The sequence below is a fragment of the Oncorhynchus nerka genome, linkage group LG18, assembly GCF_034236695.1.
Source record: "Oncorhynchus nerka isolate Pitt River linkage group LG18, Oner_Uvic_2.0, whole genome shotgun sequence".
Taxonomy (NCBI): domain Eukaryota; kingdom Metazoa; phylum Chordata; class Actinopteri; order Salmoniformes; family Salmonidae; genus Oncorhynchus; species Oncorhynchus nerka.
In genome coordinates this window covers 36248932-36274069 of record NC_088413.1, presented here as the reverse complement: position 1 = coordinate 36274069, position 25138 = coordinate 36248932, and the positions used below count along the sequence as shown (strand labels likewise).

Sequence of the window (25138 nt, the reverse complement as noted above, 5' to 3'; positions counted from 1 at the left end):
CAAATTTAAACCAGAAATACACTACGAGTGAACAAGGTGATCAAATGAAGATCCTACATCTGCACGTGAGTCTGCAGGAAACAAAGCCACTCACGAAGAAAAAGATTACGCTTTAGGAGAAATAAGGACACATTGGCCTACACATGCAGGTACACAAATCAACAACAACAAAAAGAAGGTATCACACAGACACAAACTACATGCAAACACCAACCAGAGTTCGAAAGCACAGTTTGCACACACAAGCACACATAAGTGTGGGTCTCCATTAGTCCATATATCCTATTGAAGCCAAGCCCTCATCCACTTCTCATATCAGCCTGCGAGCCCTTGCTGTGTTTACTATCGAGGACAACTCGCACGGACGTACCAATTACCTACAGGACGTGTCAGAGGCGAGGGGCTAGAGTCAGCACAGGGGCAGACAGACAGGGACTAATGAAACAGGCTGGATGAAAGTCCTTTGATGTCATGCGAGCACGTACACACAAGCGCAAAAACGCACAGCTCTAAAGCAGAGGGTTATGCCACCGCACAGCCTAGTCACACTCCATGTACCACACACACAGAGAGCATGCATGCACTGTCGAGTAACAGCACAACTTGGCCTTTATTTGTTTTCTAACAGAAAACATGCTGGATGGAGCGGGAGGTAGAGAGGAGGAGAGAGACAATAACAAATAACATAACAAAGATGGAGAGAGAGAGACATGGAGGAGGAGAGAGACATGGAGGAGAGAGAGAGAGAGAGAGAGAGAGAGAGAGAGAGAGAGACAACAGACAAATAACATAACAAAGACATCAGACAGAGAGATGAACAGAGAGAGAGAGAGAGAGAGAGAGCTGGTCCTCTGTTCAGAGAGAGACAAACAGAGAGACAGAGCCCCAGGACAACAGCACAATTAGACCCAACCAAATCAGGCTGAGGGGAATGAGGTTCTTGTTTACTACGGACAAAGATGGACACTCCCAATCATCAACAAGCAGAGACAAAGTCACAACCTTGTTGCTCTGCCAAACCACACCACATGTCCACCTCATAAATCACATTCATTATACCTCACTCCAAAAGCCAAAATGGGGGCAGTGGCCTACAATACGCACCCTCAGTTTAATCTTGATACAGAGTTGCAGACCTTACAGAATAGTCGAGAGGCCTAGGACATGAGATGGGCCTAGTTAGATAGCATGAAAATAGGTATGGCGTATAGGTTCAGTTTATACCAGAGATAAATATAGACTGTATGCTGATAAATGAGGACAGAAGAGCACAGAGCATAGCTCAGTCGACACTTTTATTTCATATCCAATCTCAAACCGAGTTCTGCTGTTTGGACACTGTGTAGGGCTGAGTTAGCTTAGAAACTGTACACTGTAAAACGGCTGTCATGGGCCTAGTCTGGAGAGACTCAGCCACCCGGAAGGCTTTGCCCAAAACAGACGAGGCAAGGAAGCAGAACCGCACCGTCGCTGATCAGACGTGACAGGGTCGTGAACTCACACACACACACACACACACACACACACACACAACACACACACACACACACACACACACATCACACACCTTTAACACTTGTCATTCTCTTTCCTCAGAGAGGTAACAGACCCTTCCAATGTCTGAGGCGGACAAAGGGCATCGGTGCTCAATGTTTGAGTCACCCTGGCACTTTATATATTCCCCCAGCTAACACATTCCCTGTTGCTAAGGAGGAGCTGAACCTTTGGATCCCTGTGTGCTCCCGGGTGGCAGCACCGCTTGGTTACCCACAGAGATGAGCGTGGCGTGTGTGTGTGTGTGTGTGTGTGTGTGTGAGACTGTGACTAGCTGTCTCTGATTAAACTAGCGCTCCTCGCTAGCTAGCAACAGGCTGAGCCAACTCATCCCTCTCAATGGCATTCACAAAAACACTGTCCATCCATTCACGCATTGATTTCAGTCATTTATTTAACCTCACCTGCCTGAGATTGAAGCCCAGAGAAAATATTATTGAATGTATTCAAGTCAAGAGTGTGAATACACGGCGAGTGGCACTTGAATTTCAACACCGAAGATTCTTGAAGGTCGAAGTAGTTGCAGATGGCCGAAGTTAACCAAATGTGAAGTGTTGCACGTCTCTCAGACAAAAGATTAATCCGAATTAGTTTTAAAGTTGAATCACTGGTAAAGCTTTAAGAAGTCTGTGTTGGAGTGAGTGCTAACGACTGATCTCTGTTGGAGACCGTGACATTGGAAAAAGCTCAAAGTTGGAATTTTTGGCAGCACTTCACTTCACAGGCCTTGAGTGTGATTTCAGATCACTTTGTTGACACAACTACAGAAATGAAGGCTAATAAACAATTATGGTAACGACCCTAAACTATCCCAAACATGGAAACTGTCTAAACTAGCCCAAATAAGGAAACTAGTACATCCATCTGCCTTCCTCACTAAACTGTCAACCCAAAATAGGCTGTGTACACCCGTAGATATATACTACTGTCTGTGTAGACACCTGGCCTATATCCCCCACTGTCTGGAGGACCTGAGATATGGATCTACTGTCTGTGTAGACACCTGGATATATCTACTGTCTGTGTACACCCGTAGATATATCTACTGTCTGTGTAGACACCTGGATATATCTACTGTCTGTGTACACCCGTAGATATATCTACTGTCTGTGTAGACACCTGGATATATCTACCCTCTGTGTACACCCGTAGATATATCTACTGTCTGTGTAGACACCTGGATATATCTACTGTCTGTGTACACCCGTAGATATATCTACTGTCTGTGTAGACACCTGGATATACCTACTCTCTGTGCAGACACCTGGATATATCACTGTCCATCCATTACACCCATTGATTTATCTATTTCTTTAGACACCTGCATATATCTGACCCTCTTATTGAATGTAGATATATCCACTGTCTGTGTAGACACCTGGATATATCTACTGTCTGTTCAACACCGAAGATATCTTGAAGGTGTACACCCGTTGATATATCTACTGTCTGTGTAACCAAATGTGATATATCTACTGTCTGTGTAGACACCTGATATATCTAATTAGTTTTAAACCCGTTGAATCACTGTCACTGACACCTGGATATATCTGTGTCTGTGTGACCCGCTAGATATATCTACTGTCTGTGAGACACCTGGAAATATCTACAAAGTCTGGCCTTGAGTGTGATTTCAGATGTTGTTGACACCTGGACATATATCTACTGTCTGTGTAGACACCTGGATATATCTACTGTCTGTGTAGACACCTGGATAAATCTACTGTCTGTGTACACCCCTAGATATATCCTCACTGTCTGTCACACCCGTAGATATATCTACTGTCTGTGTAGACACCTGGATATATCTACTGTCTGTGTAGACACCTGGATATATCTACTGTCTGTGTAGACACCTGGATATATCTACTGTCTGTGTACACCCGTAGATATATCTACTGTCTGTGTAGACACCTGGATATATCTGTCTGTGTAGACACCTGGATATATCTACTGTCTGTGTACACCCGTAGATATATCTACTGTCTGTGTAGACACCTGGATATATCTACTGTCTGTGTACACCCGTAGATATATCTACTGTCTGTGTAGACACCTGGATATATCTACTGTCTGTGTACACCCGTAGATATATCTACTGTCTGTGTAGACACCTGGATATATCTACTGTCTGTGTACACCCGTAGATATATCTACTGTCTGTGTAGACACCTGGATATATCTACTGTCTGTGTAGACACCTGGATATATCTACTGTCTGTGTAGACACCTGGATATATCTACCCTCTGTGTACACCCGTAGATATATCTACTGTCTGTGTAGACACCTGGATATATCTACTGTCTGTGTACACCCGTAGATATATCTACTGTCTGTGTAGACACCTGGATATATCTACTGTCTGTGTACACCCGTAGATATATCTACTGTCTGTGTAGACACCTGCATATATCTACCCTCTGTGTACACCCGTAGATATATCCACTGTCTGTGTAGACACCTGGATATATCTACTGTCTGTGTACACCCGTAGATATATCTACTGTCTGTATAGACACCTGGATATATCTACTGTCTGTGTAGACACCTGGATATATCTACTGTATGTGTACACCCGTAGATATATCTACTGTCTGTGTAGACACGTGGATATATCTACTGTCTGTGTACACCCGTAGATATATCTACTGTCTGTGTAGACACCTGGATATATCTACTGTCTGTGTAGACACCTGGATATATCTACTGTCTGTGTAGACACCTGGATATATCTACTGTCTGTGTACACACCTGATATATCTACTGTCTGTGTAGACACCTGGATATATCTACTGTCTGTGTACACACCTAGATATATCTACTGTCTGTGTAGACACCTGGATATATCTACTGTCTGTGTAGACACCTGGATATATCTACTGTCTGTGTAGACACCTGGATATATCTACTGTCTGTGTAGACACCTGGATATATCTACTGTCTGTGTACACCCGTAGATATATCTACTGTCTGTGTAGACACCTGGATATATCTACTGTCTGTGTACACCCGTAGATATATCTACTGTCTGTGTAGACACCTGGATATATCTACTGTCTGTGTAGTCACCTGGATATATCTACTGTCTGTGTAGACACCTGGATATATCTACTGTCTGTGTAGACACCTGGATATATCTACTGTCTGTGTAGACACCTGGATATATCTACTGTCTGTGTAGTACCTGATATATCACCTGGATATATCTACTGTCTGTGTAGACACCTGGATATATCTACTGTCTGTGTAGACACCTGGATATATCTACTGTCTGTGTACACCTGGATATATCTACTGTCTGTGTAGACACCTGATATATCTACTGTCTGTGTAGACACCTGGATATATCTACTGTCTGTGTAGACACCTGGATATATCTACTGTCTGTGTACACCCGTAGATATATCTACTGTCTGTGACACCTGGACACCTGTGTACACCCGTAGATATATCTACTGTCTGTGTACACCCGTAGATATATCTACTGTCTGTGTAGACACCTGGATATATCTACTGTCTGTGTAGACACCTGGATATATCTACTGTCTGTGTAGACACCTGGATATATCTACTGTCTGTGTACACCCGTAGATATATCTACTGTCTGTGTAGACACCTGGATATATCTACTGTCTGTGTAGACACCTGGATATATCTACTGTCTGTGTAGACACCTGGATATATCTACTGTCTGTGTAGTCACCTGGATATATCTACTGTCTGTGTAGACACCTGGATATATCTACTGTCTGTGTAGACACCTGGATATATCTACTGTCTGTGTAGACACCTGGATATATCTACTGTCTGTGTACACCCGTAGATATATCTACTGTCTGTGTACACCCGTAGATATATCTACTGTCTGTGTACACCCGTAGATATATCTACTGTCTGTGTAGACACCTGGATATATCTACTGTCTGTGTAGACACCTGGATATATCTACTGTCTGTGTACACCCGTAGATATATCTACTGTCTGTGTACACCCGTAGATATATCTACTGTCTGTGTTAGACACCTGGATATATCTACTGTCTGTGTAGACACCTGGATATATCTACTGTCTGTGTAGACACCTGGATATATCTACTGTCTGTGTAGACACCTGGATATATCTGTCTGTGTAGACACCTGGATATATCTACTGTCTGTGTACACCCGTAGATATATCTACTGTCTGTGTAGACACCTGGATATATCTACTGTCTGTGTAGACACCTGGATATATCTGTCTGTGTAGACACCTGGATATGTCTACTGTCTGAGTAGACACCTGGATACATCTGTCTGTGTAGACACCTGGATATATCTGTCTGTGTAGACACCTGGATATATCTACTGTCTGTGTAGACACCTGGATATATCTACTGTCTGTGTAGACACCTGGATATATCTACTGTCTGTGTAGACACCTGGATATATCTGTCTGTGTAGACACCTGGATATGTCTACTGTCTGAGTAGACACCTGGATACATCTGTCTGTGTAGACACCTGGATATATCTGTGTGTGTAGACACTTGGATATATCTACTGTCTGTGTAGACACCTGGATATATCTACTGTCTGTGTAGACACCTGGATATATCTACTGTCTGTGTAGACACCTGGATATATCTGTCTGTGTAGACACCTGGATATATCTGTCTGTGTAGACACCTGGATATATCTGTCTGTGTAGACACCTGGATATATCTACTGTCTGTGTAGACACCTGCACGGCCAATACAAGCCAAAAACATTCTCTCATCTCTCTGTTACCCTCCGTTACTACTTCCCCCGCTAATCACCTTTGCTCCTCCCTCTTCTCTTTCCCTCGGTTTCCCTTTTCTTGTCTCGTTGAAACGGCATGGTACAGATAAGACAACCGCTTGGTGGATAGTTGTCACTGGCCGTGACAAAGAAATGGTCACATTTCATTCAAAAACAATGTCATTCCTGGCAAATATAAAACTGGGAGAAAGAGTTGGAAACATTTTTTTTTTGGGGGGGGAATAAGTGCCTGAAATTAACCAAATCAATCACACAGGCTTTGCCTTAGAGTAAATGTATCCCCTCCTCTATCTCATCTATTTCAAATCAAATCTCCCCGTTGTCTCCATTCGAGCTGTGGTTTAGCGATTCCCACTGCTGCAGTCCTTGGAGACCGGCTGCCGTCGCAAACTACGTGGCCATGTAATAGCCAATAGCATGTTCATATTTCATTCTAGACTGTTGAGGTGCAGTATAATGACCCAGGCTATCTTACTAAAGAGAAACAGCAGGCTGCCTGACCGGCCAACTTCAGTCAAATGAATAGAATGCTAAAGCTCCAGTGCTAGGGGTGACCAGGCAAGAGAAGTAACAGGCTGCCTGACCAGCCAACTTCAGTCAAATGAATAGAATGCTAAAGCTCCAGTGCTGGGTGACCAGGCAAGAGAAGTAACAGGCTGTCTGACCAGCCAACTTCAGTCAAATGAATAGAATGCTAAAGCTCCAGTGCTAGGGGTGACCAGGCAAGAGAAGTAACAGGCTGCCTGACCAGCCAACTTCAGTCAAATTAATAGAATGCTAAAGCTCCAGTGCTGGGTGACCAGGCAAGAGAATTAACAGGCTGCCTGACCAGCCAACTTCAGTCAAATGAATAGAATGCTAAAGCTCCAGTGCTGGGTGACCAGGCAAGAGAAGTAACAGGCTGGACCAGCCAACTTCAAATGAATAGAATGCTAAAGCTCCAGTGCTGGGTGACCAGGCAAGAGAAGTAACAGGCTGGAGTTCCAACGTTGGACTCTCAGTCGGAGCAGTGTAGGAAAGACAAGGAGTCAGTTTTACAGAGGAGAGAGAGCGAGAATGTGAGAATGAGAGAGGAAGACAGACAGACAGACAGACAAACAGACAAACAGACAGACAGACAGACAGACAGACAGACAGACAGACAGACAGACAGACAGACAGACAGACAGACAGACAGACAGACAGACAGACAGACAGACAGACAGACAGACAGACAGACAGACAGACAGACAGAGGTGGAAGCCATCTCCCTCACACAGCAGAGAGAGAAAGAGGACACTCCCACTGTTCATAAACACACACTAATGTCTCTCTCATCCACAAATAGGCTAGACAAACAAAAGCTGACGCTCATCTCTATCTCTCTGTCTCACACACACACTGCTCAGAGCAGTGTATTATCTCTGTTCCAATCAGTGTGGTATCTTCCATGTGCCTCCCAGTGGGTGGGGCTCCTGTGGGAAGCACAGCCCTCAGCCACATCACGTTCTGCTGACCAAGCACTACCAACACTGTCTGTGTGTGTGTGTGTGGGTGTGTGTGTGTGTGTGTGTGTGTGTGTGTGTGTGTGTGTGTGTGTGTGTGTGTATGTGTGTGTGTGTGTGTGTGTGTGTGTGTGTGTATGTGTGTGTGTGTGTGTGTGTGTGTGTGTGTGTGTGTTAGACAGGGGAGTGGGGTTGCAATACAATGTTAACCAATGAACTGCCGGTGACGTTCAACTGTCCTTGTCATCATCAGAGCAAATCAACCAACACATAGACACTAGGACCACAAACAAAGTGTCGTTTGACAAGCAACCAATTGCTACACAGCACAACAAGCTACAGGTTCTGGTTCGTCCAGGGATGCCAGAACCATCCGTCGCTAACCCAGAAATAAACTCAACAGCAAAGATTAAAGAGAACAGAAAATATGCTTGATACAACGTGGCAGGCCGAAGCTGGCCAGAAGAGAAGAATCGACACTTCCAAATCTCGCAAAGGGAAGCTAGAGTAACGGGGCTGTAGAGGAAAGTACAAGGCTAAACAGTAAGTCTAGCAGTTTCAAAACAGATACGGACCATGTGTGTGTGTGTGTGTGTGTGTATGCTGCTACCTGCTGCCTGCCATGAAGCTGCAGGTTTATCAAAGCTTTCTTAGAGAAGCGGTTGCTAAGTAACCTACTTTCTGGGGAATGCCTCTATGGGAAGAAGAACTTCTATCTTTTGAACCCTTTTCTATACGGAATCTCTCTGCCTGCTAGTCTCTCCGCTAGTCATTCCAGCGTGTTGTCAGCTTCGTTACCAGCTAGAACCAGCGAGTGTGAGTTCGGCTGGGTTTGGTCCCAAGTCTCCTGCGCAACACAAGACTGTATTAGCCCAACGAGCTAAAGCCCAGGCAAGGTTACGCATCACATGATCGTCGTTCGCCGAACCACCTCTGTCAAAACTGTCTCTCACTGGTTGGTCCAACCCCCAGTATAGCTTCGATTTTATAACCAGTGACTTTATTATCAGTAAAAACCAGAAAAGCCCTCGTCGTTAGCTATAACCAGTGAGTAAGTGACCAGCTAGCTGGGTTTAAACCTGGGTCCCCGGCCCACTGCAAGACAGGTGAAGCCCAGGCTACAGTTTAGGCAGCACGGTTACTCATCATCACCTCCGTTACCCCAACGACTGTGTTAGCCTGGTGAGCTAAAGCCTCTGCTAAAGCTGTGTGTCCCTACCTGTGTGACCAGGGGCTCCAGCAGCCGCTCCACGGTCAGGGTGCGGATCTCCAGACTCTTGGGGTCCCACTTCAACAGGATGGGGGACGTAGCGGTGGTCATGGTCTCTGGCGGAGGAACAAACAGAGAGAGAAGTTGGAAAAACACACTCATTTGGTTCGAGGCAAAACACATAGAGAGAGAGAGAGAGAGTATGCATAAGCTTGTTATTTCCGTGGCGAGGCATATTTCAAAGAATGCCCCGTTTATGTCTCCCTCTAGTCCTAGGCAGTGACACTTCATGCACCATAAACAGTAGTTTAAAAGAGGGATGGATTAGAGAGTGTTAAACTTAATAGAGGAATTTGGTGGAGTTGCTTTAGAGCTTAATGTTTCCTTTTTGATGGGGAGAGACATAAACCAATTTCAGACAGAGGAGACTAGTGAGACGGTGTGGCAAGCGGCTCAAAACGCACTTGAAAGAGACACAAATCAACTCAACCCCGGTTCGGCCAACTCCACTCCTGGGCATGGACTAGAGATTCTCTGCCATAGCTGAGGGGAGTAGTTTTGGGATGGGGGTGCTGCAATGTAGACAGGACAAGCAGACCCAGTGCAATACTTTTGTGTTTACCAGCATTTACAACTCGAGGCTGAAAATTATCTGTACAAAACAGCTAAACTGATATCTGTGGAATATTTTTTTTTAAACACTTGCTTGACATACGTGTTCTAGTTTGAGATACTTCTTTCTACGTGATAACTGAAATGGTCTATTCATTCCATCTCCATTCAAGTAGACTCTATTATATTACATACATCGCCCCAAATGGGAATTGAACCCACAACCCTAGCACTGCAAGCACTGTGCTCTGCCAACTGAGCCACCTCATCACACCACAAGCCACTTGACGTCTCAATGTGCTCAATTACCGTATTGTGCATTGTTTTTCTTCACGGTGATGGAAAGTGGACAGGTACAAACCGAGATGAGCAACTTATGTACAATAAAGTAATGTACATTTACATTGAGTGGTTGTTCTCCATGTTATTGGATCAAGAAAAAAGAAAAAAGATTTAATTTGACGTTTAACTTTGCACCTTTTGATGTAAATGTTTGAGGACAGTGTTTTGTTGTTTTTGGATGCCATTAGAATGAGAGGGCAACAACTCTTACAATCCCAACTGTTGTTAATTATACAACTACCTTTTTCCTGACAAAGCAAGACGCTGAAAATCCATTTTTGCCCACACTATGGAAGTCTACGTCAGTCTGCTCATTCAAGTAAAGGGCCGGTGCACTACTTTAGTGGGGGAAAAAAATGAATTTAAATTCAGAAAAAAAAAAATGGCAAAAGCCCACTGGTTGGTTTAAAGGGTTACTACACCACTCACATGTCCACCAGTGGAGGCTGCTGAGGGGAGGACAGCTCATAATAACGTCTGGAACGGAGCCATGAGCCCATTCTCCCCAATTAAGGTGCCACCAACCTCCTGTGATCGCCACCCTCAGCAGTTCAAAGATTCACATTAAAGACACTTCCATGTTAACTAGAATGCAAGAGTCTGAAACTCTGATTCTTTAATGATCTTGTGTTGAAGTGTTTTATTAAGGCTTGAATGTGATTCAGGGACACCTCGCACTGTTTTGCCTCCTGCCTTCAAAACCTGATTGTCATTCAGAAGAGTGCGTTGGCCTAGATTTGTCTCTCAGTCTCTACCATTCCATTCGGCGGGGACCGAGAGCGAGCAAGTGGGATTCTGATGACTAAAGACACATGTGGGTACAAAGCTTGAGCAGTGGCTTTCAAGAGAATGGCTAATATATGCAGGTGTCTCTGATTAAAAGGCGGAAACACAGGCAAGGATCCATTTGGAAATATCATTATATATATATATATATAGAGAGAGAGAGTTCTGTCTGACAAATACAGCAGTTTGGCTGAGGTGAGAAGTACAGAACTAAGTGGAATTCCAATGATCACCATTGAAAAAACCCTTAGGAGTATATATCTGAGGCGAGAAGTACCACTCACATTTAAATTAAGTCAAATTCAAATCGGTTCTACTGGCAAATTACTGCACATTATGTCTGTAAGTTCAGATGTGACAAACGAATAAAATAGTTTAATTTATATAATTATCCACTGAAGATCACGTAGCCTAATTGGTTTAATAAGCTACCTAGAACTTCGATGAGTCCTACCACGCTATGCACACATGCGGGAGTGGCCGTGCGCACACGCACACACACACACACACACACATACACACACACACACACACACACACACACACACACACACACACACACACACACACACACACACACACACACACACTGAGGAAGAGTCTAAACGCTGATATATGCTTGTGTAGAGGCCTCCTTCTATAGACTATACTATTGTCAGTAGGGTATCTGACTCACTGGGGTTATTTGGGGTCGATAGAGTCCACAGCAGAAGGATGGAGGGGGGCGGAGGAGGGAGGGGGGCTGCCATTACCATGGGGACGTGAAGCTAAACAACACTCCAGTTCAATGTTGCCAGCTGGGGCATGTGGGGGGGTCCAGTGCCTCTGGCTGGTGCAATTACTAGCCTAAATTAAGAATATTTCTAATATTATCAAGTGAACAGGGGTTCCCTGTACTATCAATTATTACAATGGTTGTTCTAAGCTAGTGGAGAACTAGGTGCAACAACAAAAAAATATATATTTGCGGTTATGTTGACATCGACTGTAGGGGAAAAGTCGTCTGGAGGAGTGAGTGCATTCATTTTCTCTAAGTTAGCTTCACCTAATGAACCTCTCCCCGGCTGTAAACATACATTACTTCCGATGTTTGTTCCACAAATGTCAGCGAATGTCAGAGAAATGTCAGCGAGGGCACACTTTATACTGCTGTACGTGTGTGTGTGTGTGTGTGTGTGTGTGTGTGTGTGTGTGTGTGTGTGTGTGTGTGCGTGTGTGCGCGCGCAGTCTGTCTGAACTCATCCTCACTGCAAAGGACACTTGGTTTTTTGGTTTCGTTCCAGGAGTTTGTAAAGGCCTACAGGTATGTTTGGCAGTTACAACGACATTTCAAAATCTTTCCTCTTTCAGTGTTGAAAGAGCCACTCCATTAGGCTTCTTACAATGAAGATTATACACACACACACACACACACACACACACACACACACACACACACACACACACACACACACACACACACACACACGTACAGCAGTATAAAGTGTGCCCTCGCTGACATTTCTCTGACATTCGCTGACATTTGTGGAACAAACATCGGAAGTAATGTATGTTTACAGCCGGGGTGAGGTTCATTAGGTGAAGCTAACTTAGAGAAAATGAATGCACTCACTCCTCCAGATGACTTTTCCCCTACAGTCGATGTCAACATAACCGCAAATATATATTTTTTTGTTGTTGCACCTAGTTCTCCACTAGCTTAGAACAACCATTGTAATAATTGATAGTACAGGGAACCCCAAAATCAGGAGAAAATAAGAAATACAGAACAAACGACATGACCAGAAATGTATTTTTACCTGAAAATTACTGTTAGCTGGCAGCCAAAACAGAGCAACCAGAGTGACAATCAGTGTGACGCAAATGCCTCTAATTGCAAACTATGTCATTGACCAACTATGACAATACACCGGAAAATAACTACTTGCTACTTAACAGACATCACTCAAATCTTGACCTCGGCTCCCATCTCTCTCACCGTGGGTGGCAACATTTCATACAGATAGACACATTCAAGTACAACTTACTACTGCGGAAGACAATGAACAATAATCATATACCTTCTGTGGAATTACTGACGGCTTTGGAAACTTATGAAACGTCAAGGGGAGTCTTTCTTACTCTTCGTCTCCAGAAATATCCAGGAGGAGAGGAAGAGAAAAGTACCAACACCTGTAGATTATGCAACTGTTGACGCCATGGCAACAGCGAATAGAGAGCGGAGGTTGTCGATGGTTCCGTCCCAAATGGCACTCTATTCCAAATATAGTGCATTACATTTGACCAGGGCCCTGGCTCTGGTTAAAAGTAGTGCACTATATAGGAAACAGGGTGCCATTTTGGAATGCACACATAGCCTAGGCTACACAATGCGCGACTTTGAAGTCATATCTAATGCGCGACTTTGAAGGTCTATATTAAATAATGAAAGAGGTTGCTATGAGATGGTAAGAAAAGTTATGAAGCGGAACAAAGGGTTGAGGTGGAGATAGTGTTGAGCTAAAATAAGGATATTGAAGTTGAACTAAGGATGTATACCGAACCTAAAGTATAAATGCAACATTCAACAATTTGACTTAGTTACAGTTCATATAAGGAAATCAGTCAAATTAAATTAATTAGGTCCCCTCTCTATGGATTTCTCATGACTGGGCAGGGGCACAGCCATGGGTGGGACTGGGAGAGCATAGGCCCACCTACTTGGGAGCCAGGCCCAGCCAATCAGAATGGGTTTTTCCCTACTAAAGGGCATTGTTACAGACAGAAATACTCCTCAGTTTCATCAACTGTCCGGGGTGGCCGGTCTCAGACAATCCCGCAGGTGAGGAAGCTGGACGTGGAGGTCCTGGGCTGGCGTGGTTACACGTGGTCTGCGGTTGTGAGGTCGGTTGGACATACTGCCAAATTCTCTAAAACAACGTTAGAGGTGGGTTATGATAGATAAATGAACATAAAATGATCTGACAACAGCTCTGGTGGACATTCCTGCAGTCAGCTTTCCAATTGCACCCCCCTTCAAAACTTAAGACATCTGTGGCATTGTGTTGTGAGACAAACCGGCACATTTTAGAGTGGCCTTTTATTGTCCTCAGCACAGGGTGCACCTGTGTAATGATCATGCTGTTTAATCAGATTCCTGAAATGCCACACCTGTCAGGTGGATGGATGATCTCGGCAGAGTAGAAATGCTCACTAACAGGGATGTGAACAATTTTGTGGCCAAAATTGGAGAGAAATAAACTTGTGCGTATGGAACATTTCTGGGATATTTTATATCACTTTACATGTTGCGTTTATATTTTTTTTTAAATCTCTGGGCCCTAGGAGGTCTACAGTAGTCTTTTCTACAGAGTCTATCTACTGGACTTATTCTTGTAAATTGATACCAGTAAAATGAACAGTACAAAAAATCTAAAGAAACACACACAAACACAAACAGGCACATACACCCCCCACACACACACACACACACACACACAAACAGTACAAAAGCGGCCAGCCTCCACCTTTTCGAAACAATCATATTTCCATTTTAGCTCTGAACACAACAACAATAGGAGAAGGGCGATCATGACAACTGTTGGAGGTTAGGATGTGAATTTCAAAGTCTATTGTCACTGGAGCTGCCAATCATTTATGCCACGGTGGCGAGGGAATAATTATGATGCTCACACACACGCACACATTCTCCCCACAGAGAAGAGGCCTAGAGAATGTCCTGCTGGCGACTGATGTGACGTAGATCATTGTTGGCAGTGGATGATGCCTCTGTAATGTCACAAAAAACGCCCCGTCAGTGGATGTATTCACATAATGCCTAGCTGCTATCAGATGAAGGCTACATGCTGCCAAGATGGCTGAAAGGCTGCAATGACTTCAATTCAACACATTTGTTATTATCATTCCGACATCCAAGCCAACTCTTTGTATACGCTCTGTCTATCGCAATCTCTTTTTCTCTTTGTCTCTCTCTCTCTCTCTCTCTCTCTGGTCCCCCAACCCACCCTCTCTCTCTCTCTCTCTCTCCGGTCCCCCAATCCACCCTCTCGCTCTCTCTCTCTCTCCGGTCCCCCAACCCACCCTCTCGCTCTCTCTCTCTCTCTCTCTCTCTCCAGGTCCCCCAACCCACCCTCTCGCTCTCTCTCTCTCGCTGCCAAGATGACTAACCACTGCCATGCTTTTGTGATTTTCAAAACTGAGAAGTATTGTTCACACAAACAGCAGGTGTTGACAGCAAAAGAACGAGCCAAGAAGGAGCGAAGCATATTTTCTCTTGAATTGCCTTGGCTGACTCACAGGAAATATCTTTAAAAAATATCTGCAGAGGGAAGAGTGTGAAATTACAGTTGATGGTTATACCCAGTTATTCTTATTGATAGTTATGTGGATATAACATTTCAAATGTAATGTAACCCTTAATTCACCCAATATTTACCCAATACCTGTTAAACATTGTAACCTAAGATGTATATTGACTGCATCTAGGGTATAGCGCAAGGATAAATTTAGTTCCTCAGTTAGGTGGTTAACTGATTTTTGTACTCTGTCGTTCTTGGGTAGGCGGAGGGAGTCTGGAAGGGCATCTAGGAATCTTTGGGTTTTCAGAGAATTTATAGCACGGCTTTTGATGCTCCTTGGTTGCTGTCTGAGTATATTATTTGTTGCGATTGCAAACGTAATGAAAAGTTGGTCCGATAGTCCAGGATTATGAGGAAAAACATTAAGATCCACAATATTTATTCCACGGGACAAAACTAGGTCCAGAATATGACTGTGGCAGTGAGTAGGTCCGGAGATATGTTGAACAAAACCCACTGAGTTGATGATGGCTCCGAAATACTTTCTGAATGGGTCTGTGGACTTTTCCATGTGAATATTGAAGTCACCAAAAATGTCAATATTATCTGCCATGACTAAAAGGTCCAAGAATTCTGGGAACTCTGTGAGGAACGCTGTGGCCCAGGAGGCCGCTATAAAAAGTAGCTATAAAAAGTGATTGAGTAGGCTGCATAGATTTAATGACTAGAAGCTCAAAAGACAAAAACGCAGTCATTTTTGTTTTTGTCAATTGAAATTTGCTGACATAAATGTTGGCAACACCTCCGCCTTTGTGGGATGCGCGGGGATATGGTCACTAGTGTAACCAGGAGGAGATGGCCTCATTTAACACAGTAAATTCATCAGGCTTGAGCCATGTTTCAGTCAGGCCAATCACATCAAGATTATGATCAGTGATTAGTTCATTGACTATGACTTCCTTGGAGGTGAGGTATCTAACATTAAGTAGCCCTATTTTGAGATGTGAGAGATCACAATCTCTTTTAATAATGACAGGAATGGAGGAGGTCTTTATCCCAGTGAGATTGCTAAAGCAAACACCGCCATGTTTTGTTTTGATCAACCTAGATCGAAGCACAGACACAGGCCTCAATGGGAATAGCTGCGCTGACTACACTGACTCCACTAAGCTGGCAGGGTGGCTAACAGCCTGCTGATGGTCATAGACCGTAATGGTTATTGATGGTTATGTGGATATAACATTTTAAATGTAATGCAACCCTCAAATCCCCAATAGAGGTGTAGGATCTTAATTTGAGCCAGATTGCTACAGCAGGAAAATAATCCTGCAGAAACAGAAAAAAATGAATAATTATGTGGATTCTAATTAATAGACATTTTTTTGCAGGGGTTAATACATTTATCGGGTTGATAAATATGACCTTTTAAAGCGAAAATTACAAACTTTAGAAGCCTTTTTAAACTTTGAATACACCACAAGTTCGCATATCTTTGCAGGAAACTTCTCAGCAACAAAAGTGTGATCAAATTAAGATCCTACACCTGTATCTACACCTCTTAAAACAATGAAACCTAAGACTATTATTGTAGAGCAAAGAAATGCACACACACACACACACACACACACACACACACACACACACACACACTTGTGCTGAGTCTTTGACAGTGAAGCAGAGCAGTGTATGTGGAGCACAGCGCCCCAGTCAGTCAAATCATTTACTATTCCACTTTTCTAATGAGCTACAACTCATGTTCAAAAGAGTCACGCGAGGGGAGAACAGTAGAGGAGAAAGAGAGGCACAAAGAGAGAGAGAGATTGTGTGTGTGTGTATGTTTGTGTGTGAGATAGAGAGAGGGACACACACAGTACAAGAGAAAGAAAGAGAGATAAAAAAAAAAGAGAGAGAACCTGAGGTCTGTCTAGCAGGCAAGCACGTGTCTCGGCCCCGCAGCCCTTCCTTAAAGCAACCACACGTGAACAAACAACAAACAACAAGTAAACAAACAGAAATAGAAACACATGCAGAGGGAATTTAGTTCATGCCATTCTAATCCAATCAGTTCAAGTGATGAATTCAAACTCAAATCATGAACTGAAAAGTGGCCATTACTTTCAGAGAGAGAGAGAGATTAACTCCAAAAAGTTCTGGGACACTGTAAAGTCCATGGAGGATAAGAACACCTCCTCCCAGCTGCCCACTGCACTGAGGCTAGGAAACACTGTCACCACTGATAAATCCACGATAATTGAGAATTTCAATAAGCATTTCTCTACGGCTGGCCATGCTTCCACCTGGCTACCCCTACCCCGGTCAACAGCCCAAGCCTCCCCCATTTCTCCTTCACCCAAATCCAGATAGCTGATGTTCTGAAAGAGCTGCAATCTCTGGACTCCTACAAATGGACAAGACAATCTGGACCCTTTCTTTCTAAAATTATCTGCCCAAATTGTTGCAAAACCCTAATACTAGCCTGTTCAACCTCTCTTTCGTATCGTCTGAGATCCCCAAAGATTGGAAACCTCTTCAAAGGTGGAGACACTCTAGAGCCAAACTGCTACAGACCTATATCTATCCTACCCTGCCTTTCTAAGGTCTTTGAAACAGATCACCGACCATTTCGAATCCCACTGCACCATCTCCGCTATGCAATCTGGTTTCCGAGCTGGTCATGGGTGCACCCCAGCCACGCTCAAGGTCCTAAATGATATCATAACCTCCATCGATAAGAGACAACACTGTGCAGCTGTATTCATCGACCTGGCCAAGGCTTTCGACTCTGTCAATCACCACATTTTTATCGGCAGACTCAACAGCCTTGGTTTCTCAAATGACTGCCTCGCCAGGTTCACCAACTACTTCTCAAACAGAGTTCAGTGTGTCAAATCGGAGGGCCTATTGTCCGGACCTCTGGCAGTCTCTATGGGGGAATGAGGAATGAAAATTATGTGGACATATTGAAGCAACATCTCAAGACATCAGTCAGGAAGTTAAAGCGTGGTCGCAAATGGGTCTTCCAAATGGACAATGACCCCAAGCATACTTCCAAAGTTGTGGCAAATTGCCTTAAGGACAACAAAGTCAAGGTATAGGAGTGGCCATCACAAAGCCCTGACCTCAATCCTATAGAAAATCTGTCGGCAGAACTGAAAAAGCGTGTGCGAGCAAGGAGGCCTACAAACCTGACTCAGTTACACCAGCTCTGTTAAAATATGCAAAATTCCCAACTTATTGTGGGAAGCTTGTGGAAGGCAACCCAAAATGTTTGACAGAAGTTAAACAATTTAAAGACAATGCTAAATAATGCCAAATACTAATTGAGTGTAGGTAAACTTCTGACCCACTGGGAATGTGATGAAAGAAATAAAAGCTGAAATAAATCATTATCTCTACTATTATTCTTAAATTTCACATTCTTAAAATAAAGTGGTGATCCTAATTGACCTAAGACAGCGAATCTTTACTACGATTAAATGTCAGGAATTGTGAAAAACTGAGTTTAAATGTATTCGGCTAAGGTGTATGTAATCTTCCAACTTCAACTGTATATTTCACTGGTAACCCCCAAAGCCAATTCCTACTTTGGCCACCTTTCCTTCCAGTTCTCTGCTGCAAATGACTGGAACGAACTGCAAAAATCACTGAAGCTGGAGACTCATATCTCCCTCATTAACTTTAACCATCAGCTGTTAGAGCAGCTCACAGATCACTGCACCTGTACATAGCCCATCTGTAAATAGTCCATCCAACTACCTCATCTCCATACTGTTATTTATTTTTCTCCTTTGCACCCCAGGATCTCTACTTGCACACTCATCTTCTGCACATCTATCACTCCAGTGTTTAATTGCTATATTGTAATTATTTCGCCACTATGGCCTATTTATTGCCTTTACCTCCCTTATCCTACCTCATTTGCACCTACTGTATATATACTTTTCTATTGTATTATTGACTGTATGTTTGTTCATTCCATGTGTAACTCTGTGTTGTTGTTTGTGTCGCACTGTTTTGCTTCATCTTGGCCAGGTCACAGTTGTGAATGAGAACTTGTTCTCAACTGGCCTACCTGGTTAAATAAAGGTGAAATAAAAAAATTATTAAAAAAATGAGAGAGTGTTTGTGTCCTCTCCAGCTCAAATCAAATCAAATCAAATCAAATTTTTGATTTGATTTGATTTGAGCTGGAGAGGACACAAACACTCTCTCATTTTTTAAAATATTTTTTTTATTTCATTTTATTTTTTTATTTTGTGTCCTCTCCAGCTCATTGGTCTGATGGTGGCAGAGGGGATGATTAGAAACAAAGACAGAGAGAGAGACACAGAGAGAGAGAGGGACAGAGAGAGGGAGAGAGGGACACAGAGAGGCAGAGGGACACAGAGAGAGAGAGGGGGACACAGAGAGATGTTGTCAGCGCACTACATTGCTGCCTGCCATAAGTTGAGGGACAGTGTCTGACAGACCAATCAACCTGCACATGTACTCTACTGTATGCTTATTGTTATTGTTGAATGTATGGTTATTTTAACACTTGGTTATTCTTGTTACTGTTGTCCCGTTGACAATTTTGATTCTCATTTTTATTTTTTATATTGTAAATATCCAAAATAAGCTTTGGCAATATGTACATTGCTACGTCATGCCAATAAAGCGAATTTAATTGAAATTGAGAGGGACACAGAGAGAGAGAGAGAGAGAGAGAGAGAGAGAGAGAGAGAGAGAGAGAGAGACACAGAGAGAGAACGAGAGAGAGAGAGAGACACAGAGAGAGAGAGAGAGAGCGAGAGAGAGACGCAGAGAGAGAGACGCAGAGAGAGAGACAGACAGACAGAGGGAGAGGGACACAGAGAGAGAGAGAGAGAGAGTGAGAGAGAGAGAGAGAGAGATGGACAGACAGAGGGAGAGGGACACAGAGAGAGAGGGACACATAGAGAGAGAGGGACACAGAGAGAGGGACACATAGAGAGAGAGAGGGACAGACAGAAAGAGGGACACAGAGAGAGAGAGAGGGACACACACAGAGAGACACAGAGAGAGAGAGGGACACACACAGAGAGAGAGAGAGAGAGAGAGAGAGAGAGGGGACAGATAGACAGAGGGAGCGTGACACAGAGAGAGACAGGGACACAGAGAGAGAGAGAGGGACACAGAGAGAGAGAGGGACACAGAGAGAGAAAGAGAGAGAGGGCACAATCAGCCCTGAACTGCAGTAACCCTCACTACTTCACTCTACTGAGAGAACTGTAGAGAGGAGAGAGAAGACACACACCTGCTGCTGTAGGTCAGGGTCTTCTCTTCGATGGGTTTACCCTGCTCTGGCTCAGAGAGAAGTGCTCAGCTCAAATAACGGTTTCCTCTCTTCTCCTACTCTTTACTCTCTCCTCTCTATGCTGCACCTAAAGAGAGTGTGTGTATGCGTATGAGTCTGTGTGTTCGTACGTGTGTGAATCCATGTCAAATGCCAATACAGATGTACAATCTTAATTTGAGCCAGTTTGATGACAGCAGGAAAATAACCCCGCAGCAACAGGACATGTGAATTATAATTTCTGGACATTTTTGTAGGGGTCGATACATTTTTCGTTAAGGGAAAAGCAAGTCTGACATTCTAAAATCTAAATTACAAACCTTAGAATCCTTTTTAAAACTCAAACATACTAAAAGTTTGCATTTCCTGCTGTTCAGGAAAATTCTCAGTAACAAAAGAGTAATCAAATTAAGATCATACATCTGTGTGTGTGTGTGCATACGTGCGTAAGAGCGTGCATGAGTGTGCAAATGTACTGTATTCGAGAGTAGCCTACCTTAATGAGCTTCTGCATGTATCTGAGAAATCCGAGAATATTTGGTGAGAGTGTGGAGCTAATCGGAGCTTTTAAAAAAAAAATGTTGTGCTTTCTTTGCTATTTAAATCCCCCTGAAACCCAAAAGGATAGAATGACCCATTTTACAGTTCCCCAAATTGCGTCTCACTGCTAAATCTTATGAAACATGGCTGCCCCGGAGCAGTGTGGATTAGACAGAAGATTAAGTACCAGTGAAGAGAAGAGGGGTAAACATTGTGTAGTTTGTACACACTGAAAAACATGTGTGTGCTCGCACACATGCTGAAACACACACACACACACACACACACACACACGCACACACACACACACACACACACACACACACACACACACACACACACACACACACACACACACACACACACACTGTGTACAGACATATTCAAATAAACTGCTCACGTACAGTGGGGCAAAAAATAATTTAGTCAGCCACCAATTTTGCAAAATCCTACAATGTGATTTTCTGGATTTTTTTCCTCATTTTGTCTGTCATAGTTGAAGTGTACCTATGATGAAAATTACAGGCCTCTCTCATCTTTTTAAGTGGGAGAACTTGCACAATTGGTGGCTGACTAAATACTTTTTTGCCCCACTGTATGTTCTCTCACAAAAAATATCCAATATATACAGCAGCAGGTGTGTGTGTCTTCTCTCTCCTCTCTACAGTTCTCTCAGTAGAGTGAAGGGGTGAGGGTTACTGCAGTGTGAGGGTTGCAGGTTTTGGGCTATGATATTTGTGCATCTAACTTCCTCACTCATTATTATTCGCGATTCATTCAGGATGATCCGTAATCACGGTACCATCCACATGAACGTGGAAGTGTTTAGAAACATATTCTATTCTTATTTACAGTAAAAGTGACTCCAAAATGACACAACACATTATTTACCATTCATTTCTATTGGTCACAAAATAATCTGAAACACAACCAAAACAAACTGAAAATGCATCCAAAATGTTTGTAGAGTCACAAGCTTGATGTAATAATTGTGTGCCATGAATATGGGCCCAAATACTACACTTTTGACGACTTAAATACACATGGGTGAATTTGTCCTTGTATTTTTGGTCCCTTAAAACGGGCAAGACTACGTACCAAAAGTCCTGCAATTATTAAACGGTTCACCCAATACGCATGAAAATACATTCAAATTAAATATGACAGTCTGTACTTTTACAGCAGGGTCATTGTATCATTTCAAATCCCAAAAAGCTGGAGTTCAGAGCCAAAACAACAACAACGTTGTCACTGCCCTAATACTTTTGGAGCTGTATGTTTTATTGCCACAGTGAAAAGTGTTGTTTTGCAGGTTCACTTTAGGCTGAGCTAGTTTCAGCATTGCAAGAGGGCTTCTCTACACACATGCAGACAATGAAGGCACGCACACGCGCACACACACACACACACACACACACACACACACACACACACACACACACACACACACACACACACACACACACACACACACACACACACACACACACACACACACACACAGTGTCATTCCCAAACCCTCTGGCTGACACCTCTCTTGGCTCATCTGTGGGTGTGTCCTAAAATGGCACCGTATTCTCTACATAGTGCACAGCTTTTGACCAGAGGCTTTTGGGCCTTGGTCAAAATTAGAGTACTATATGTGGAATAGTATGTGGTTCGGGACGGGCCATGTGTCAGAGCAGCTTTTACCCTGGCCCTGGTGTTGAATGTAGCACGGCTGTGTGAGCGTCCACTGCGAAGAGGTGCGGAGAAGGAGGACGTGACTGAGAACATTACTGGGATGTTAGTTATTTACACACACACACACACACATAAACACACATAAACACACCACAACCACCACCCCAGATAATGAAAATGTGTCTAATACCACTTTTTTACAAACACAGACACACATGGACACACAAACACACACACACTTACCTGGCTGGTTGGGGTAATTCCTTTACCGTCACGTTAACAGTTGTCTCGCTTACAATCAGCTCTATTTTCTAAAGGGGTGACTACTTCAGCGCAACCTCAGCTAATGACACTGTTTAATGAGCAACGAACAACAAGCGGTGAGGAAATATCCCACATGAGGCGACAAATCGCTGACTTGTGAAAAACAACAGCAGGGGAGCCAACCAATGAGGCGTCTCTGTGTATTGGGTTCAGCCTTAACCTCGGCGTGTGTCCCAAATGGCGTCCTACTCACTATAGTGCGCTACTTTTCACCAGAGCCCTATGGGCCCGGGTCAAAAGTGGTGCACTCTAAAGGAAAGAGGGTGCTGTGGAGGACGCAGCCCTAGTTTAGCAGAGCTGCCTGGCCCTTTGTAGCTGGTTTGTGTTTTCCACTGTCAGCCTTTGTCCTGTTCCAGAATCTCTCACAGAAATGTGACTGGCGTTGTTGTGTCTACCGCTCCCATCACATCCCTATGCTCTGCTCCCCTCCCTCTATCCATTTCTCTTGTTCTCTCCCTCTTTCCCTCTCTCTCACCCCTCTGCTCCACTCTCTCTGCCTCCCTCCCTCCAAACACTGTTCTGTTTAGATCCACTAATATGCCATGGACATTGCATGCAGCTAAAGAGGTTGGATGAAAGAGAGAGAGAGAGAGAGAGAGAGAGAGAGAGAGAGAGAGAGAGAGAGAGAGAGAGAGAGAGAGAGAGAGAGCACTAAATTGCTGCCTGCCATAAAATGAGGGACAGTGCACATGTCCTCCACGGCATTGTTGTTGTTATTGCTCAATGTATGGTTATTTTGACATTTGATTATCGTTGTTAGTGTTGTCCTGTTGACAGTCTTGATTATTATTTTAACTATGTTCATATCGTAAATGTATCACTTAATCTCCTAAGTACGCTTTGGCAACATGTACATTGTTACGTCATGTCAATAAGGCAGATTGAAATGAATTGAGAGCGAGGAGAGACAGAGAGTAAGACACAGAGGGTAAGACACAGAGAATAAGACACAGAGAGTAAGACACAGAGAGTAAGAGAGGTGTGTGGATGTTTGTCTTTACTTGGTGATTCCCCTTAGGCTTCATTCTAGCTGGGGAGATAATAAGTGAGAATTAACACACACTCTTCAGTCTCTAGGAGCGAAAGAATCACAGCATGCCATCTGCCCCAGGAGACAGCCACAGTCTCTGTCTCTCCATCTCGCTCTCCCTCCCTCTCCCCTCTCCCCTCTCTCTCTCTCTCCCTCCCTCCCTCTCCCTCCCTTTTCCTCTCCCTATACTCTCTTTCTTCTCTCCTATTTCTCTTTATTAACCCTTAATGCTGGTACTATGTCATGTCAAGAGACATGATCCAGCATAGTCAACGAACACCCCCCCTCTTCTAGTTTCAGCTACCTCAAATCGCCCTATCCCATCTTTTCATTATGACACAGTGGACCTCTGGCCCGAGCACAGCACAACAAACAAAACGATCCGTGTGAAACAAATTGTTGAAGTGAAATCCACAAAAAGCACCGTTCAATCACTCCATCTCCTGCCAAGATGAATTAACTCTTGGTTGCAGAGCTCCTGAAACAATGAGTCATCTCTAGCCTAAAGAGAAAGAGAAGCGGCTTGGATCCAAAGCAATTGTCCGGTGCTACTGCTTGTCAAGGGCAACATCTAGTTTGCAAATGGCCTCGCCTCCAGTGAGGGTAAAGATAGAGATGATTGTGTTCAGCTGTGTCTCACAGATGTAGCCAACGGGGGTGACCGCCATGTGCCAACTGGGCCTGCAGCGTCTGCCAGCGTCGTCATCGCGTGCCCTTGCCAGCCACTGCCAACAACCAAAGCAAATTAACATTGGAATTAGTCCGAGTCAATGACGTGCTGTCACTAAATTCCAGCCCCGGCCACGACGTTTCCATCCAATGTCACCATTCCCACATTGAGATTTGACGCAGTCAGGGGTAAACAGTCTTGAGTAGGCGTGACATCGTATGGATATGATAAGCTGAACAAGCAGACGTCGTGTAGAAACCCGAGAGAGCGAGAGGAACCTCGCAGTTCTTATGTTGTTGTCGGTGATGCTATTTGTGGCCTTATTTTGATTTGTTAATCATGCACGATGCATAATCCCTTTAACATATGCACCTCTGCAGGGGCAGAGTGGGACATGAAATAGGCCAGGTTTTTCCCTGACATACCAGCCCTTTTTTTTTTACCAATTTCCCTTTGTACTCAGAGGAATGTTCTACTGTCGTGATGACATGACTGTTGTAGGGGAAGAAGAAT

The 25138-nt window shown here is 43.8% G+C and overlaps 1 protein-coding gene across 1 annotated transcript in view; it reads right to left on the bottom strand.

Moving 5' to 3' along the window:
- Positions 1-25138, bottom strand: part of LOC115145827 (catenin alpha-2) — a 694158-nt gene that overhangs the window by 639214 nt on the left and 29806 nt on the right. Inside the window, 1 exon segment of the mRNA XM_029687379.2 lies at positions 9036-9142. Within this exon segment, the coding sequence (XP_029543239.2) occupies positions 9036-9137 (102 nt within the window). The 5' untranslated portion in view covers positions 9138-9142.